The sequence below is a fragment of the Macaca thibetana genome, chromosome 17 (genome assembly GCF_024542745.1).
Source record: "Macaca thibetana thibetana isolate TM-01 chromosome 17, ASM2454274v1, whole genome shotgun sequence".
NCBI classification, from domain to species: Eukaryota; Metazoa; Chordata; class Mammalia; order Primates; family Cercopithecidae; genus Macaca; species Macaca thibetana.
Window position 1 is genome coordinate 16436150 of NC_065594.1, and position 20203 is coordinate 16456352.

A 20203-nucleotide genomic window follows, 5' to 3' on the forward strand; every position below is an offset into this window, starting at 1 on the left:
ATTTTCCAGTCTGGTTCCTCTTATATTTAGCATTTTCTAGTTGGCTGCTCCTATGTAAAGGTGCAGCTTAAGATTATAGAATGGAGTTAATGTAGCTAAATTCCATGGCAGAGGATGTTGCACTTCTGCAAAATGGAATAACAGGGACCATATTTTCTCTTCTGAGTAAAACAATTTTTAAAAAACAAAAATAAATTTAAAAAACAGAGCTGGGAGCAGTGGCTTACACCTATAATCCCAGCACTTTGGGAGGATGAGGTGGACGGATCACTTGAGGTCAGGGGTTTGAGACCAGCCTGGCTAACATGGCAAAACCCTATCTCTACTAAAAATACAATAATTAACCAGGTATGGTGGCATGCGCCTGAATTCCCAGCTGCTCAGGTGGCTGAGACACAAGAATTGCTTGAACCTGGAAAAAAAATAACAGTTTTCAAAATGCTGGGCATCAGACAATGAATCACAGTGATTCTCTGGATATAAGAAGAAATGTGAGATGAGCCCTGTGATTGCCCCCAGCTTTCTGTCTTTTCCTAGGCTTTAGTGCAGTAAGGGGAAATCCAGGTGAATCTTGGCAAACAAGATGGAGCTGAGCATTGAAGGAGGCCAGGAAAATATAGTTCATGGTACTGAGGACCAGAGAGGACAGAGCTATAGAGAGACAGAGAACTCTGGAGATCTGTAGAGGGTTCACCTAAGTATTCAGCAGAATACTGATCAACACATGCATATGAGAAAACTAATAAAGGTCAGAGAAAGAACCATCTGAAAAATTAGAGTAAACAGTTTCTCACATAAAGCTTTAAATAGCACCTATTCCCACCATCTAGATTTTGAAACTTCATAATTCGCTGGAAATTGGGAATAGTTCTAAGAAGAGTCATGTCTAAGTTGGAGGGAATAATTAACTCCAGGTTATACACAGATCTGACTCTGCTTAATAAATCTTAAAAACAAGACCCCAGTGAATTAAACTCTTTCCATAACCAAACTACATCTTAGAACAAAGTGCAAGAATATTTATAGAAGTACAAAAATATCCAGCACCCGGCAAGGCAAAATTTACAATGTTTGGCAACCAAAGATTACCAAGCTTGAAAAGAAACAGGAAAATACGGTGCAAAATGAGGAAAAAAATTAACCAACTAAACTTATCCAGATCTGGCACAATTGTTAGAATTAGCAGAAGACATTAAACAGTTACTATAATTGTAGTCCATATGTTCAAAAAGTTATGTAGAGACATGAGACACAAACACACACTCAGAGTTTAGAAACTAAAAAATAAAGATCAAATTGAAGTCAAATTAAGTAGATGAAAGGCAATGACACATATTATGGTGGAAATCAGCAAAACAGAAAAGAGGAACATCATACTGAAAATTCATGAAAACAAACGATTGTTTTTTTAGCAAAATTAACAAATTGATTGAAGGCTTAGTAGATTGGTTAGGGAAATAAGAAAGGACACAAATTATCAGTTTCAGGAATGAGAGAGGTAATATCACTAAAGATATTTGAAGGATAATAATGGAATATTTTAAACAATACAATAAATTTGACAATTGTGTGAAATAGACAAATTTCTTTCCTTGAAAGGCGCAAACTACAAAATCTCACTCAAGAAAAAATAGGTAATCAGCATAACCCTTTATTTATTAAATAAAGAGAATTTGTAGTTAGAAACCTTCCCTCAAAGACAATTGCAGGCCTAGATAACTTCACTGGTGAATTCTACCAAACATTTAAGGAAGAAAACAACAAACTTGAAGTTGAAAGACTGAACGCTTTTTTCTAAGATCATGAAGGTTCAACATGTCTGCTCACCACTTCTACTCGATATTGTTCCACTATTCAACATCAACCTGTGACAGAAGAAAAGAAAATATAAACAGCATCCAGATCACAGAGACAGAGGTAAAATTATCTTTATTTGCAAACAGCATAATTATCTATGTATAAAATACTATATAATCTTACTAGAATTAATCTAATACTAGAATTAAACCTTGAATTTAACAGGGTTACAGAATACAAGATGAGAATACAGAAAGTAAACAATCAGAAATTTAAATAAAAACAATGCCATTTATAATTCCATCAAAAATATTAAATATTTAGGGAGAACTTGACAAAAGATGTGGAAGACCTGTGAACTTAAAATGATAAAGCATTGGTGAGAAAATAAGGAAGACCCTAAGTAAACTAACAGATAACATTTTGTTCCTGGTTTGGAGACTAAATATTATAAATATTTCAATTAACTCCAAACTGATCTGTAGATTCAGCACATTCCCAATTATTAACCCAGCAGATATTTTTTTTTTTAAATAGAAATTGCCAAGCTGATGTAAACATTCTGTGGAAATGCAAATAACTTAAAATAGCCAAAACAACTTTGAAAAGGATGAGTGAAATTGGGGATTTACTCTTTTTGATTTTATGACTTATTTCAAACCTACAGTAATCATGTCAGTGTGGTATTTGCACTAAGATACACAAATAGATGAATTGAACAAAACGAAAGAATAGAAAGAAAGTAACAGAAATAGACTCACAAAATGTGGCCCTTTTTACAAATATGCAAAGGCAAATCAGTAGAGAAAGAATCATTTTTTCAGAAAATTGAATTGGAATAATTGGTAACCTATAGAAAAAAAAAAAAAGAACCATTCCTTTAACCATGAACACTTTTTGTTTTTCATTACACTTAATGTAAAAAAAAAAAAAAAACTAATAAAACTTGTAAGAGAAAATGTATTAGAACATTTTTGTGACTTTCAGTGAATATAATATTTCTTTAATGACTCGAAAAACACAACCCATGAAAAGAAAAAAAGAGATAAATTTGACTTCAGTCTTTTGAAAATACTGTTAAGAGAATGAAAGGAAAGTTCACAGGCTTGGAGAAAACATTTCACCCTATATATCTGATAAAAAATTTGTATTCAAATTATGTATAAGAAACTCTCAAAACTCCATAATATTAATTTAGAAAATGAATCTAACTAATATTTGGCAAAAGATTTGAACAGATCACTAAAGATGCAGAGGAAAGGGGACTCTAATACACTATTGTTGGAATGTTAATTCTTACACCCTCTTTGGGAAACAATACGGAAATTTCTCAAAGAACTAAAAATAAAGTTATCATTGAATCCAGCCATCCCTCTATGGTGTATCTACCCAAAGGAAAATAAATCAATATATTAAAAAGGTGCTTACACTTGTATGTTTATTGCAACCCTATCAACAATATCAAATATATGGAATCAACTGAGGGTCCATCCACAGATGATTGGATAAAGAAAAGGCAATACTTCTACACAATGGAATACTATTTATTCCATAAAAATGAAATCATGTCTTTTGCAGTAACATGAATGAAACTGAAGATCATTATCTTAAGTGAAACAAGTCAGATGCATAAAGGCAAATATTGCATGTTTTCCTTCATGTGGGAGCTAAATAATTTGTACACATGGACATGGAGAGTGTAATGATAGATAATGGACACTTGGAAGGGTGAAGATGGGGGTAAGATGATGAGAAATTAGTTAATGGATACAATGTGTGTTATTGGGGTGATGAATGCCCTAAAAGCTGTAACTTGATTCCTATACAATCTATGGATGTCACAAAATTGCACTTGTACAATAAATTTATACAAATAAAAGATACACAAATGTCAAATTAGCACATGGCAAACATGCATTAGTGAAATGCAAATTAAAACCAGAATGAGATTCCATTACATACCTATTAGAATAGTTAAATTAGAAAGACTGACCATGTAAAGTGTTGGTAAAAGGAACTGGAACTCTCACATATTTCTGGTGGGAATGCAAAATAGTAGAACTACTTTGGAGTATCACCTGGTAGTTTCCAAAAATGTTTGTCATACACGTTTTATATGATCCAGTCATTCCACTATTACATATTAACTCAAGAGAAAGTAGAATCAGACCAAAAAGAAAATATGCGTACTGTGTGATTCAATTTGTATAGAAGTTGGAAAATGTAATTATTTGTCATGATAGAAGGTAGATATGTGGTTGCCTGGAGCTGGAGCTGGGGCATGAAGGGGTAGGAAGGTAGGAATTAAAAAGGGCATAAGCAAACTTTTGGTGATGATGAATATATTTACAAGCCTGAGTGTAGTGATGGTTTTCACAGGTGTATAGTATGCCCAAACTTATCAAATTGCACAAAAATATTTTCAATTCATTGTAATGTAATTTTACTTTAAAATAGCTATTCAAACAGACAATAAAACAAAAGCTTTAATGTTTATAAGAATCACAGGGACTTCGTTGAAGATCAGATGGTCATGGGTGTATGATCTTATTTCTGGACTCCTTATTGTGTTCCATTGATCTACATGCTTGTCTCTGTATCAGTACCATGTTGTTTTGGTTGTTGTTGTCCTCTAGTATAATGTGGTTCTCCCAGCATTGTTTTTTTTTTTTAACTTGGAATGGCCTTGGCTATTCAGGCTCTCTTTTGGTTTCATATACATTTTAAAATAGTTGTTTTTCTATTTCAGTGAAGCATGTCATTAGGAGTTTCATAGAAATAGTATTGAATCTGTAAATTGCTTTGGGCAGTAAGCCTTTTTTTAAAAAATTTATTTATTTATTTACTTATTTATTTTAATAAGGAGTCTCACTCTGTTACCTAGGCTTGAGTGCAATGGCATGGTCTCGACTCACCACAACCTCCACCTCCTGAGTTCAAGCAATTCTCCTGCCTCAGCCTCCTGAGTAGCTGGGATTACAGGCATGCACCACCATGCCTGGCTAATTTGTTTGTTTGTTTGTTTTTGGTTTTTTTGAGACAGAGTCTCACTCTGTCACCCAGGCTGGAGTGCAGTGGCATGAACTCAGCTCACTGCAAGCTCCGCCTCCTGGGTTCATGCCATTCTCTTGCCTCAGCCTCCCAAGTAGCTGGGACTACAGGTGCCTGCCACCACGCCTGGCTAATTTTTTATATCTTTAGTAGAGATGGGGTTTCACTGTGTTGGCCAGGATGGGCACGATTTCATGACCTTGTGATCCACCTGCCTCAGTCTCCCAAAGTGCTGGGATTACAGGCGTGAGCTGCCGTGCCTGGCCTAATTTTGTATTTTTAGTAGAGACAGGGTTTCTCCATGTTAGTCGGGCTGGTCTCAAACTCCCAACCTCCGGTGATCCGCCTATCTCCGCCTCCCAAAGTGCTGGGATTACAGGCATGAGCCATTGTTTCCTTCTATCCATGAGCATGGCATGTGTTTTTCTTCTACTCATGAACATGGTATGTTGTTTGTGTCATCTCTGATTTTTTTGAGCAGTGTTTTATAATTCTTATTGTAAGATCTTTCACCTTTCTGGTTAGCTGTATTCCTAGTTATTTTATTCTTTTTCTGTGAGTCATTAATGGGATTACCTTCTTGATTTGGCTCTCAGCTTGGCTATTGTTGCTGTATAGGAATGCTCCTGATTTTGTATGTTAATTTTGTATCTTGAAACTTTGCTGAAATTATCAGCTGAAGGAGCTTTTGGACTGAGACTATGGTGTTTTCTAGATATAAAATCATTATGTCTGCAAACAGGGATGGTTTTACTTCCTCTCTTTCTATTTGTATGTCCTTTATTTCTTTCTCTTGTCTGTTTGCTCTGGCTAGGACTCAATACTATGTTGAATAAGAGTGGTGAGAGAAGGCATCCTTGTCTTGTGATGGTTCTCAAGGGAAATGCTTTCAGCTTTTGCCCATTCAGTATGATGTTGGTTGTGGGACAAAAACAGGTAATGGGGAAAAGATTCCCTATTCAATAAGTGGTGCTGGGATAACTGGCTAGCAGAAGACTGAAGCTGGACCTTTTCTTTATACCATATACAAAAATCAACTCAAGATGGATTCAAGACTTAAATGTAGGATAGACCATCCTGGCTAACACAGTGAAACCCTGTCTCTACTAAAAATACAAAAAATTAGCCGAGTGTGGTGGTGTGCACCTGTAGTCCCAGCTACTTGGGAGGCTGGGGCAGGAGAACGGCATGAACGTGGGAGGCAGAGCTTGCAGTGAGCCAAGATTGTGCCACTGTACTCCAGCCTGGGTGACAGAGCAAGACTCTATCAAAAAAAAAAAAAAAAAAAAAAAAAAAAAAAAGCAACAACAAAAAAACATCTACAAACTGTAAAAACCCTGGAAGACAACCTAGTAATACCATCCTGGACATAGGAATGGACAAAGATTTCATGACAAAGACACTCAAAAGCAATTGCAAGGAAAAGCAAAAATTCACAAATGTGATCTAATTAAAATTAAGAGCCACATAGCAAAACAAGCTATCAACAGAGTAAACAGACAACCCACAGAATGGGAGAAAATATTTGCAAACTATGCATCTGACAAAGGTATAATATTTAGCATCTATAAGGAACTTAAGCAAATTTACAAGAGAAGAACAAACAACCCCATAAAAAAGTGGGCAAAGTATGTGAACAGCTACTTTTCAAAAGAAAAACAAGCATATAAAAAAAGCTCAATAGCAGTGATCATTAGAGAAATGCAAATCAAAACCACAATGAGATACCATCTCACACCAGTCAGAATGGCTATTATTAAAAAGTCAAACAATAGCAGATGCTGGAGAGGTTGTGGAGAAAAGGGAACACTGATACACTGTTGGTAGAAGTGTATATTAGTTCAGCCATTGTGGAAAGCAGTATGGTGATTCCTCAAAGAACTAAAAACAGAACTACCATTTGACCCAACAATCTCATTACTAGTATATAACCAGAGGAATATAAATCATTATATTGTAAAAACACATATGTGTAAGTGAATGTTCATTGCAGAACTACTCACTATAGCAAAGACATGGAATAAGCCTAAATGCCTATCAAAGATAGATTGGATAAAGAAAATGTGGTACATATACATCATGGAATATTATGCAGCCATAAAACAGAATGAGAGCATGTATTTTGTGGGACCATGGATGGAGCTGGAAGCTATTATCCTTAGCAAACTAACACAGGAACAGAAAGCCAAATACCACATATTCTCACTCATAAGTGGGAGCTAAATGATGAGAACTCACGAATACAAAGAAGGAAACAACAGACACTGGGGTCCACTTGAAGTGGGAGGATGGAAAATGTATCTACTGGGTACTAGGTTCAATACATGGGTGATGAAATAATTTGTACAACAAAGCCCCGTGACTTGAGTTTACCTATATAACCAATCTTTACACGTACCCTCAAATCCAAAATAAAAGTTAAAAACGAATCACAGGGGAGGTGTTGGAGGCCGAAAGATTGAGGGTCATGATCAACTCAGTATACCACTGGAGGCTATATGAGTAAACAGCAGACTGGTCTCATAAATGCAGAATGTTGGCAAACTGACAAACTGTATCTGCTGCTCAGAAGAAATGCTGAGTGCAGTCACTTCCCAAGTGCAGTGTTGCTTGTGATTAGGCACATCTGAAGTCTATTAGTAATTATATGAACCTGTGATCAATTGAGTAGCTGACCAATCATTACCTCCTCCTCCCTGCTCATTCTACCCAATAAATATAAAGGGCTGTGGAAGCTCAGGGGCTGCAGCTGCCCTTGCTCACTAGAAGCAGGAAGCTCTCTTCTTCTTCCCCTGGCTCCTCCTTTAAAATAGTTACTTTTCTGTTAAGTTTTTATTTCTATGTTCATCCCTTTGTTCAATCTCGTAATGACAGTCTCAAGTAATAAGAGTAGTAACTGTCATAGTGATGGTCTCAAGTAGTAACCGTGGTGGTCTGCCAAAAGTGGCACCCACAACAGGGACAAACAGACCTGAAGAGGCCTGCAGGAACAAATAGAGATAAGTAGGGATAAATAGACATAAATAGAGATGAGATAGAAATAGAGACAAATAGAGATAGGTAGGGAAAGACAGAGACTTGAAGGAACTAACAGGGAGCATAGAGACAGACAGGGACAGATAGGGATAGATAAAGACTAGCAAAAGACTAGCAGAGACTAGCAAAAACTAGCGGTAATTTGCAGGGACAGACGGGGAATGATAGGGACAGAGAAGGTCTGCTGGAACAGAAAAAACTGGAACCAACCAGATGAATGAGAAACCCAGTTACAAGTCTGCTAGCAGCAGCATAAGGTCAGTGCCCTAGAGGTACAAAGAATGGGAATTTTTTGAATCGGGATAACATGGGGAAGAATATGGTTATTTTTGTTTTGAGTTTGGTACGTACCATCTTTTTGTCATTACTTAAGGGCTTGAGAATTTTTTGCCCCACTTACAGCACCTATTGAAAGTGGTCAACAGGAGAGGCTGTACTATCTTTTGTGGCTACAGAAAGGCTAACTTTAGCTTTGGCTTTCATGGATTGTAAACGTGTACTGGCACCTGTGAGATGTGCAGAGGACTTGGGAGGTTTTCTTACAGCTTGTCAAGATGTGGCAGCTGAGGTTCATCGCTCTATGGTGTTGACTCAGGCAATGGCTAATTTGGTAGCTGACAGATCTAAAAGAAGCCAAGGGTTAAGCCCTAAAGAGGGAAAGTGTTATAAGTGTAGAAAAATTGGATGTTTCAAAAGAGAATGCTGTCGGACCTCTGGGCAGAAGGGATCCTACAACACAGTTCCCCTCTCAACAGAAAAAAATGCTAGGACTTTGCTCTCATTGCAATAAAAGAAATCATTGGGCTAATCAACGCCACTCAAAATTTCATCAAAACGGCACCCTCCTATTGGGAAACGAGAAGGGGGCCTGGACTCGGACACTTCAAGCAATGAGAGCATTCCCCGTCCCGACCACAGCTCCATTTCGGGGGTGGGTTTCCAGAGGCTCATTGATTTCCTCACCCCAGGAACACTTGGAAGCGCAGGATTAGATCTCTGTCAGAGAACGGGTTACGTTAGTTGGAGGAGACAAACCCACCAAGATTCACACTGGTATTTGGGGACCTTTGCCAACAGGATACTTGGGATTTTGGGCAAAACCTGTCTTAACTTACAGGCCTAGGTGGTGTTGATTCGGATTATGAAGGAGAAATTTAGGTAGTGGTAATGTCACAAGCTCTTTGGGTTTTGAACCAGGAGAATATATTGCGCAACTGTTGCTTATTCCCTGTAAATTGCATCCTTCTCTACGTAAGGAGAAATGAGGTCAGGGATTTGGAAGTACAACTAGGAGAGAGGTTTATGTATCACAACCCATAGCATCTAGTGGACCCACCTGTAGAGTGCAAATGGAAGGTTTAGGATTGCTTTTTTGCTATACTGTTGTACAAGAAGGATAAGCCTTGATTTGCTTTCTCTGTGCCTTCCGTTAATCAGAAATATCCTGTTTCTCATCAGTGGAAAGTTTTACCCCATGGCAATTAACCAAAGAGGCAGAGGCTGAGTTGCAGCTTGTACAGCAGATGCTTCGGGAGTGGCATGCCTAGCGGCTACAGCCATAAAGCCTTTTGCTTCTGTTTCGGTAGATTTACTAACATAGGGACAAAAGGGTATGCTTGTGTTTTCACGGAAAATAAACCGTATGGGTGCCCTCGAGGTGTACGACCATGGAACAGAAGACCGGAGGGGACCCATGGATCCCAACCATGGGCCTGGTTTCCCCAGTAAGAACTGAATGCCAAGGTGGAACGAACCACCAACCAGCAATTGAAGGCTGCACATTTTGCATATTGCCTTTCTCAAATTAATTCAAAACAAAGGGGAAAATGTTGGAGGCTGAAAGATTGAGGGTCGTGATCAATTCAGTATACCACTGGAGCCTATAGGAGTAAACAGCAGACTGTTCTCATAAATGCAGAATGTTGGCAAACTGACAAACTGCGTCTGCCACCCAACAGTTATGCCCCAAGTGCAGTGTTTCTCGTGATTAGGCACATCTGAAGCCTGTTAGTAATTATATGAACCTGTGATCAATTGAGCAGCTGATCAATCATCACCTCCTCCTCCCTGCTCATTCTACCGAATAAATACAAAGGACTGTGGAAGCTCAGGGGCTGCAGCTGCCCTTGCTTACTAGAAGCAGGGAGCCCTCTTCTTCCCCCGGCCCCTTCCTTTAAAATAGTTACTTTTGTCTTAAGTTTTCACTTCTACCTTTGTCCCTTCCTTCAGTCTCGTAATGATGGTCTCAAGCAGTGACAGTAGTAACTGTCGTAATGAATGGTCTTAAGTAGTAACAGTAGTAACTGTTGTGTAGTGATGGTCTCAAGTAGTAACTGTGGTGGTCTGCCACAGGGAATTTTGACCAAAAGATTCTTTTCTAAGTCTTGGATGGACCCAGAAATCTTTATTATAAAATAAGCCCTCTTAGTCGATTCTGATGCAGAATATCATAGCCCTAACATTGAGAAACAATGCTTTATAGAGATTGCTGCTAAGACCACAAGTCTAAGTTCAGTGTGCCCAAACCAAAAGTTAATATGCCACTTAAATAGAAAAAAAAATGAGTCAAAATCAGGTAAGAAGAGTCATCACTATTGCAAACAACTTGTTTGCTATGCCCAAGTTTGTACTTGTTGGGTAATGGGATGTGGTAAGTTGATCAATATCATTTCAGTACAAGGCAAAAGAAGGAAGAAAAGTTATGTAAATTGTTGATCCTCTTTTTCACACAAAACTGGAGATAATAAATCAGAATTGTTAAAGGATTAATTATTGTATGAAAAATCACATACTACAATGCCTCTTCAACTTTTAGAAAATGTCTGAATCGAATTAGTATTTAGTGGTTATTTTTTAGTCCTGATTTTAGGGTTTTAAATTGTTCTTTATTTTCTTATACTTTCAATCTTATTTCTTTTGATTTATATTACTATTTAATTCTTAATATTTTCTCTTTAGATTTTATTTGTAAACACATTACATGTGTCACTCAAAAGACTGTCTTTCACCAGAAAGATAGGCTGGATTTATGTGTATGCTTGAGCCATTGCTGAGTTTTCTTCTATGGTAAAAAGCAGAGCACTTTTTCTTCTATGGTAAAAAAAAAAAAAAAACCCAGTGCCTAAGTCAGCAGTCTAAAAAGACCTCAACATCAGTCTTATTGTCCTGGATTACCATATTCAAAGCCCAATCTTGGAGCGTTTGGCTTATTTTCAAACAAAAATCTTGAAGGTGGCTAAATGAGTGGACCTATTTATTGCCCCTTCTGTGCAAGTAACTGATTATCTTCTCTGGCATCCTAAACACATGGTAATTGTTTGGAGTAGCCATCAATACTGATGATATTTTAGTCTATTCTACCAGTACCACCTTATGTAACCATCTCTTCTGAATCATCTTGGGAAGATCACAGCCACACCCTTTCCACCTGAGATTCTCTCCATTGGCACAGAGTTAGTAGAGTATTTTCTAAATGGTAGAAATAAATCTCTCTGCTCTAAATGGCGGGTCTCTAAATGGTAGAAATAAATCTCTCCACTCTCCCAGATGAGAAGGCATTCTCGAAAACCAAAGCTATCCAGCACTTTAGTAAATGACACTCTCACAATCTTATACCTCACTTCCTCACCCTAATCACTAATCAAACAAGAATCTTTCAGTTACCCAAGCCCCTTTCTTAGGTCCTTTGTGCTGAGCCCAATTTTCTCTGATCTCAGGTGGGCATTTATGGCTAAGCCTTATATCTTCAGTCTGGCCTTCCTAGGTTTTACAGTCTCCCAATGACTGCCCTATAATGCATGGTATAATTCTGTTTCACCCTCACCACTCAGTTTCTCATCAGTATGGATTCTGTTTCCAGAAGGCTCTTATGTCAGTCAGTCTAAGTTAGAATGCCACTTGTTGAGGTCTGAGTTGATCAAGTCAATCTTTTCATCATTCCCAACAAACAAATTTCTTCTTTGCCATGCAATGGACTCTGTTATGTCAAATAAGTTAAGGACATCTTGGTGGGTCCCCCATGCCTAACCCAGGAATAATGAATTGATGCATCCATGCTTGTGTCGTGCTGTTTATGATACTAGCATAGCCCATGGTGTATTGATGATAATTGATTACATGTCTCCTTATCATTTGAGGACAGTAAATAAGCCTGATTCATCCTTTGAATCCTCACGGCTTAGCACAGTCCTAGGGTTATATTAAGTATTCAGCTGATGTTTAACGATTGATTCATTCTCTAATGATTTTTTTTTTTCTTTTTATTTATTTTGACAGTGTCTGGCTCTGTTGCCCAGGCTGGAGTGCAGTGGCGTGATCTCCGCTGACTGCAACCTCCACCTCCTGGGTTCATGTCATTCTCCTGCTTCAGCCTCCCAAGTAGCTGGGACCACAAGCACCCACCACCACAGCCAGCTAAGTTTTTGTATATTTAGTAGAGCTGGGGTTTCACTGTGTTAGCCAGGATGGTCTCGATCTCCTGACCTCATGATCCACCCTCCTTGGCCTCCCAAAGTGCTGGGATTACAGGCATGAGCCACCGTGCCCGGATTCTTAATCTATACAAAAATGATTCTTAATCTATACAAAAACCCCCATGACACACGTTCACCTATATAACAAACCTGCACGCCCTGCACATGCCTGCACACCCCGAACTTAAAAGTTAAAGAAAAACTCAAACACTGATTTCATTCAATTTCCTTTAATGAGTACTTGTTACAGTAAAAGAGGTATAAAGTCTTGTTCCCGAGTCCAAACCACTTTTTAACTTAAATCTTGAGTTTTTCTGAATTACTCAATTTGAAGTAATTCTCTTTATACCTGAAAAATGGTTTTATTGAAACGTTTGAGATTAAAAAATATACATTGCAAGAAGCGTATGACAAACATTCTGAGAGTACAAAATTAGTTGTAAAAAATAACATAATTTACCAGTAAACCCACTCATATAGAAATGTGCAAAGCCTTTTGATGTAAAAAGTTTTGTTGTACACCAAGCACCTATTTTTATAACTTAGCTTCCCATGGAGAGGTAACTGCTTGCATACATTTTATGTATCCATAACATACATACAAGGCTCGGTCTTTTCAATGGGATAACAGTTCACAACTCTTCGATTTGAATTGTAATGAATCTGGTGACAAGCATTTTTCTCTGATGGATTTCAAAGTCAGCCAGAACTTTTAAGATGAAAAAGCATGTAAGGTGTTATATTTTCTTCATATTCCTTTACCACAGGAGGCTAACTCCACAATTTCCCTCATGTTTCTCATTCCGAAAAAAAAATATTAAATTTGTGTTCAGAATTATTTGATGTTTGCTTCTTTGTGCTGATGTTTCAGTTCCTGAAGTCAGCTTGGCTCTCACAATTTTCTAAGGACAGGTTATTGATTTAGGATTGTATAAACATTTTTGTCTGGTTTTTGGATTTTCACTGAGAACGACCTTCCCTTGATCGTCTTCTAGATCCTAATTAGAAAGAAAGGAGAATGTATAGACTAAATGTAAGGAAATTTTAAAATTTAAGAATATATTATTCTCTGTATATCTATCAGAAGTCATTTTTTATTGTAATAAATTTTAGATTGTTTTCTTAATATCAACTTATGGTGAAGCAAATATTGTATTTTGATCAAAAGTAAAAATAATTTGAAATTTAATAATTTTAATTCTTTAGAAAATTTGTGTGAATTTGGATATTTACATAGATTTACTGATACATTCTTTAAAAAAATCTGTGCAGTTGATGTTTTACTTTCAAAGGTCTATATTATTGGATTGGCTTAAAGTGTGATGTTCCTATAGTGCATTGATAAGCCTTGCGTCTTCTTTTGACTACTAGTATGTAATTAACCCAGAAATTCCAAACCTGTAATTCCAAGCTTGCAATTTACTCTAGGTTCCACAAGGGAAATTCTTGCTTTCTCAATGTATTTGGAATGTAAGATAACTTAAGTGGAGGAATTAGAAAATGCACATAGTGTAATTATGAAATAAATTGTAATGCATATGTGATATATAATCACATTTAAATGAACATTTTGTAAATAGCTATATTAATGGTTTTTTGCATATATATATTATTTATTTACTTATGTCTCAAACTGTAACATTCTCACATAACATTTTTGAGGATTCAGGTCCACCTGCATTCTACATTTGTTTATTGTTCAAAAATTTTTTTTGACTCATATACACAAAATTACATGCATACTTGTACATATAAAACATGACATATATATGTATATATATATATGGAGATTATACACTTGAGTCTATCTCAAGGGTTCAGTATGCCTAGCAGTTTACATTAGTATGTTGGCCTTTCCCTTAATATGTTATTAAATTCTACTGATAGTATAGAACATGAGAAATTTTCTGATATCAAAATATTTTTCATCGAAACTGGCTAACTTTTCTCTGATCGATAGCAAAGTTCAATAAAATACTTTAAAAGATTTTTCGATTGTTTGATTTCTCCTCATATAACAAAAGAGGCCATATACACACATTACTGTAGCCAATACACTTACCTTGAAATTTTTTGTTGGCTTGTAACTTCCTCACAGGTGTGTCTAAAATTAAATTGTTGTAGTTAGAAATACTTTGCAATTATGGCTAAAATCGGACAGGAGACCACGGTTAAGCAGAACAGTGTAAAGTCTAAGTATCACTTAAACATGAAGATCACTTTTAGTAAATTTTATGATCCTCAGAGTTTCACATTTTCTGACAAAGGACAAGTAGACAGTGTTTTCCATATATCATAATGAATGTTTCTTAGTTGCAAAACACATTGTTTTATTATGGATTTTGGACCCCCACATAATGTGCCATTTTTGCAGAGTAAATGACTTACATGATTTTTTCAACCTTTTTGTAAAAAACATTGCCTTATGATGAAGGGTTATTAAATGTCATATAAAGTTTAACACAAGTATCTTCCCAGAGTTAGCCACCTGTTTTTGCAGTCATACCTATTTGTAATGTATGCCTCTGTAAAATTATCATTAAAATCAACTGGTGATTCCTCTATTGTACATGAGGACAACAAAGTAGCATTAACCTAATGATTCTAGAAATGTTATAATAAGCAATACAGGAAGAATATGCCATTACCCTTTTCCACCTCCCAACCTGATTCAGTGTCAATCCTGTGAAATCCTTTTAAAAAATTCACTAATAAAAGCTTTTATATTTAAGAACTGCAAGTGTTTCAAAACTATGCTGTTTTGTGGTATTATAGTTGTAACATTTCTCAATTCTCCTGTTTTTCTTTTAGTTTTTTGACAAGGTGACCTGGTAGGCCTAAATTCACATTTTCACTTAGTTTTTGGGCATTTGAGATCAAAGAGTAAATATAGTTTCTATAGTTACTTCATTTTTCCTACTTATCTTTTTAAATTTTTTTCTCCAAATTTTGACTTCTTTTATATATATAATCTATACTCAGCATGAAGTCCAATTTTTTCTGTTATATATGTTTTCAATTCTCTGAAATCATATAAAAAGTAAGCAATGAAACAATCACCATGAATAGTTTTGGCTATATGACACCAAGCAAATTTTTAAAAAAGAAATGACATTAAAAAAACTTATTCTGTTTCTGTCTACTTAGCACATTTTCCCATGTCTTTTTCCCCAGAATATAAGGCATATAATCATTTATGAAACCACATTAATACTAGAGGAAAATATAGAACTATAGAAAAATCTCACTATGTTGGGTAATGGGGAGAAGTCTGTAAAACAGCCAAGTCTGAATTATGAAATATTCTCAAATAGACATAAATGTAAATATAAATATTTCTTCAGGTTTATTTGGTAACAAAATAATGGCTTCCAGAAAATTGTCAAGAAGAGACAGATCCAACCTTTAACTGGTACACAGTCACACTGCTTATAGTGAACTTATAAGTTCCAGATAGCAATTAATTGTATAACTTAAACTGCATCATAGAAGTATTTAAATTTCTTTTCAAAACAAGCAAGTGTGCTCAGATTTCCTTTCATAATGTTGACACCATCCAATTAATGTTTTGCTATGATAATATTCCAGAATAAAAAACATTCAATGTGTCAAACACTTTGAAAGAACAGCTTGATTAATGTGTAGAAAACAGGTTTATTCCTAGCAGCTCTCTGCTACGTCAACATGAATGAGCGTTACATTAGATCATGTTTAGATCAGCAAAACATGGGAAGATAAACCAATTACCTGAATAGCTTGGCACAAAGAACCACCCTACATCATATTTTCTAAAGCATGCAAAGTGCCCAGCTCAATTATTTTGACATTTTTTGTTGCGTGTTTGTTTCTTGTATGTTTCCATGGCTATGACTATGGAAATTTAAAGTTGAGTGTGAAACATTACTTAATTGACCATGTTAATGTCAATTGATGATTCTGACAGTAACATTTGACAGCTTACTTTGTGCTGAACATTGTTCTAAGAGCTTGTCATACATTAACTCATTTAGACTGTAGATGTCATGACTATCCTCACTTTCAGATGAAGGAAACAAGCAAGAAAAGAGTCAACTAATTTGGGATTGAGTTGGGGCTCAGATTGAATGCAGACCTACAACCCGATCTACTCTTCTCTGTAGAGGTTGCAAATCTTAACCTCTTAAATTGGCAGATTTGCAAAAATCTTCAAAAATGACTTTTTGTTGTTCCTTTCAACATAGTCTGTTACTCTCCTTGAATTGCTTGAGTCATTTCAGAATGCATAGTTCTAAGGTAAGCACAAAAATTTTATGCATTTAATGAGAAATTTTTTCAGTTAAGGTCTCGGAAATATATCAGTGACAAATCACAACATCAGTACTCAAAGACCACTTAGCCATGTTAATAGTCGTGACTTAAATGATTGAGAAACACACTCAAATTATCAAAAGTACAAAAATGTACTACATGTACCACAATGTATACAATATGAACTGTTTAGATAGAAAATTGAGTTTTAGGTGGAACTTATTGAGATGAAGAGCATGGTTCAGATATGCATCGATTGGCGAGACCTTGAAAAAAAAAGTCTTACATAATGTAATCTTTACTAGCTTCTTTTATCAATGCCTTTTAGGATCTAGACAAGGGGACACTTGTGACTCAGTAATGACCTGATGGTTTTAGATAGCTAGAAAAAAAGAAAACAAGCAGGTCCAATTAATGCTGGTGCAAGTAACTCTACTGCATATAGTGTCTTTCCTACAAAAAGCAAAACCTTGGAGAAAAGGTTTGATAAAAACTTTTCATGTTTTTTTGTTTTTTCACAATGCTACAATAGTTGATGTGGCATTGTGAAAACTGATGCCTTACAGATATGTAGAGAGATCATACACTGGGTACTAAAGGAATAAACTTCTGGGATGAACAGAGACAAGAGCTAAGAAAGTTTATTAACTAAAAATTGAATGTCATATACTTATAGCAGTTATATCTTTTCTTGGCTGAAGCAATTCTTTAGTATTTAGCTGGATTTTTCATAGTGACCTCAATAACAAGGGTTTATCAAAGGGGAAGAAAATATACTTACCTGAAATTTAAGCCTAGATGAATTAAAGCAACATAAACTGATGCAGTTACTAATTTATTGATTCCCTAAAAAGCACTACCATTCTACAAAGCTGCTTACTATGGCAAGGACTAAAAGAAAAAAAAGAATTCAATTTAATCTTCATAATGTGTTTGTCTCTTCCCTCAAATCCTTAGATTTTTTTCCTAGCAGACAGTTGAGCATTTGTGGGTAGATAGTGAATTCTTTGTTAGATCCTACAGGAATCTTTGGTTCCATTATGTCTCTGTTGTGTTACGTACTCTTGGAATTCTGGGAGGAAACTTGTATTTTTCAGACATATATATTTCTATTGAGGGAAAATTCAATTGCTGGTTGAATTAAAATTTTTCCAAACTGTCACTAACAAGTTTCTAAATACTATTTAAGAGATTTTATGTTTGTTAAACTACAGAATATAGAAATAATTGCTAAAAATATAGAAAGTCCCAAGATAATTTACATTTTCTTGGACATAGTGATATAGTTTTAAAAATTAAACTGAAAAGTCATCTGGACTGTGTTTTGGATAAACATCAAACTTCAGTTACGTTTCTCAATTAATGGTATATTTCAAAGTGCCTATTTGGTTTTTCTAAAGAATTTAAATACTTTCCTTGTTAAAAAATGAAGTAGAAATTTACTTATTCAAATGCCAATGATACAAATTATATATCTATATAAACACTTAGGGCATCTTTGAATAATTACTATGTAGGGTTCATGTAAGATTTTGAATTCTTTTCTTTGTTCTTAAGGTCCATTAATGCCATAGACAACATTCCATAAAAGATTAAGATTAATTTTATATGCAAAATAATTTATATCTGCAGGTATAAATTATCACTCAAACTGTTAGAAGAAACAGTTACTCATTCCCAAGAAAATAGTTTTGGAAAAGAATGTTACTAAATGCACTGTTTTTGGCTATATCTATGCATACAATTTAAAGACATGCCTTGATTGCTTTATGGGGGCAGTGAATATAATTTTTTTAATGTAAAACGTATATCAAATTTGGGCTTGTTTAACAACTAGCAATTTAACAATTATTTCCCTTTCACCTACTTAAAAGGTCCTTAAAATTATCTGAATCAAAGCAAAAAAATATTCATTGCTCCCCAAGCTTTATACCATAGAACTTTTTAAAGACTGTTTAATAATCATTTCTTTGTAACTGTTAACTACCATTGAACCAATCCATCTATTAAGACAACAGCAGATGTTTTTTTTTTTTTTTTAACCTAATTAAAAGAAAAAATCTGCTTGCTCAGTCTTTAAAAAGTTGAACTCAGTCACTACAACCTGTTAAGGGGGTTAGTTGTTGTCCTTTTACTAACCTCCCTGAAGCAGTCTTTTAATTTCTTCATCTTCAAGTAAATGACCATCACCACCTTCAATGAATTTGGTGACCTTGGTGACCTCTGAGAGGATACACGTTTATAGCAGAAATTGGTTTATATAACAAAATAAAGACAGCAGACTTTATGTCATAAATAATGGCATCTGCCCAATAATGATATTCCAGTCCAACACTCGGTTCTTTCACAACTTTTAGTGCTGTTTTCTGACATACCAATATTCTTATAAAGTTGTTGAACAAAATACTGTATAAAAAAAAATGACTGCCATTTATGCTTAATTCCTTATTCTTGTGCTTTTTCTTGTTGGTATGGAAATGAACAATAGAATGAGATAGAGTAGAAAACATGTAGAATGCCTCACAGATTATTTTAGACTTGTATACGGATAGCTTAGGTAAAGTCACATTCTTATTTTTCTAGAAATGCTGACCTTCTTGGAACAATTTCTTCAGAGTTTCTTCTGTGTCTCCACCTCCAGTAGAAATCCTAGTGTATTTTATTTCAGGACCTATGAGAAAGACAGTGAAAAAGGTCTAAAACAGAAGTAGGCAAACTTCTTCTGAGAAGTGACAGAGTAAGTATTTTCCACTTGTAAGCCACGTAGTCTGTGTTGCAATTGTTCAACTCTGATACTTCAGTGTGAAAACAGCCTTAGGTATTATATAAGTGGATGGGCAAGACTGTGTTCCAATAAAACTTTATTTCCATAAATAGGTGGCACAAGCCATACTTGCTCACTAATTGTTTAAACAAATACTTAAAGAATAGCTGAATTAAGAATTTTAGGCTAATTTTAGGCTAATTTAGGCTAACTGGACACTAGCTTGGAAGTCTGATATGAGGTTTACTAAAATTATTGATCAATTGCTTTGTATAAACTTGCTTCTATTTTGGCATGTAGATGTATAGACCTTAAGATTAATAGAAGCTCACATGAGGAAATGGCTTTTCTTCTCGGGTCCTCTAACTCATTAATAAATAGTAAAGTGAAAATGGTATATCAATGGTATATCATATTAAATGTATGTATGCATATATGTAATAAAAATGCTTTTAGATTTGTCTACAAATTTTCAATCGAGAGTAAAACATGGATTACATATTTAGAATAATATTATATCTGCCAAAATATGAAGTAACTTTAGTAATCACCATGAAAATGACTTGTTTCTGTAATGATTCTTGTTTTTGGGGATTAACCATACTTTGATCTTTATAATCTAGGCATAGATCCATGTATGGAATTAATGTCTACCTGTAATGATTCGTTCTTCTCGTGTCTCTTTTTCAGTTATTTCCACAGGCACTCCATCAATGATTTTGGTGTATTTTTTAATAATTGGCTCTAAAAGGGGAATACAAATGCATTTGATTTACCCTCATATAGTGACTATATA

General features: G+C 35.3%; 1 protein-coding gene across 7 annotated transcripts in view; it reads right to left on the reverse strand.

Annotated features, from left to right (window-relative positions):
• Nucleotides 1-12570: 12570 nt before the first annotated feature.
• Nucleotides 12571-20203, reverse strand: part of POSTN (periostin) — a 35441-nt gene continuing 27808 nt past the window's right edge. For 4 of the 7 annotated variants that reach the window (XM_050765911.1, XM_050765906.1, XM_050765909.1 and 1 more), the window contains 5 exons: nucleotides 20062-20151; nucleotides 19237-19314; nucleotides 18783-18866; nucleotides 14419-14460; nucleotides 12571-13354 (listed from right to left, as the gene is read on the reverse strand). In XM_050765911.1, the coding sequence (XP_050621868.1) occupies nucleotides 13317-13354; nucleotides 14419-14460; nucleotides 18783-18866; nucleotides 19237-19314; nucleotides 20062-20151 (332 nt within the window). In that variant the 3' untranslated portion in view covers nucleotides 12571-13316. The remainder of the gene's footprint in view (nucleotides 13355-14418; nucleotides 14461-18782; nucleotides 18867-19236; nucleotides 19315-20061; nucleotides 20152-20203) is intronic. The other 3 variants (XM_050765912.1, XM_050765910.1, XM_050765908.1) reach the window with 1 other exon arrangement.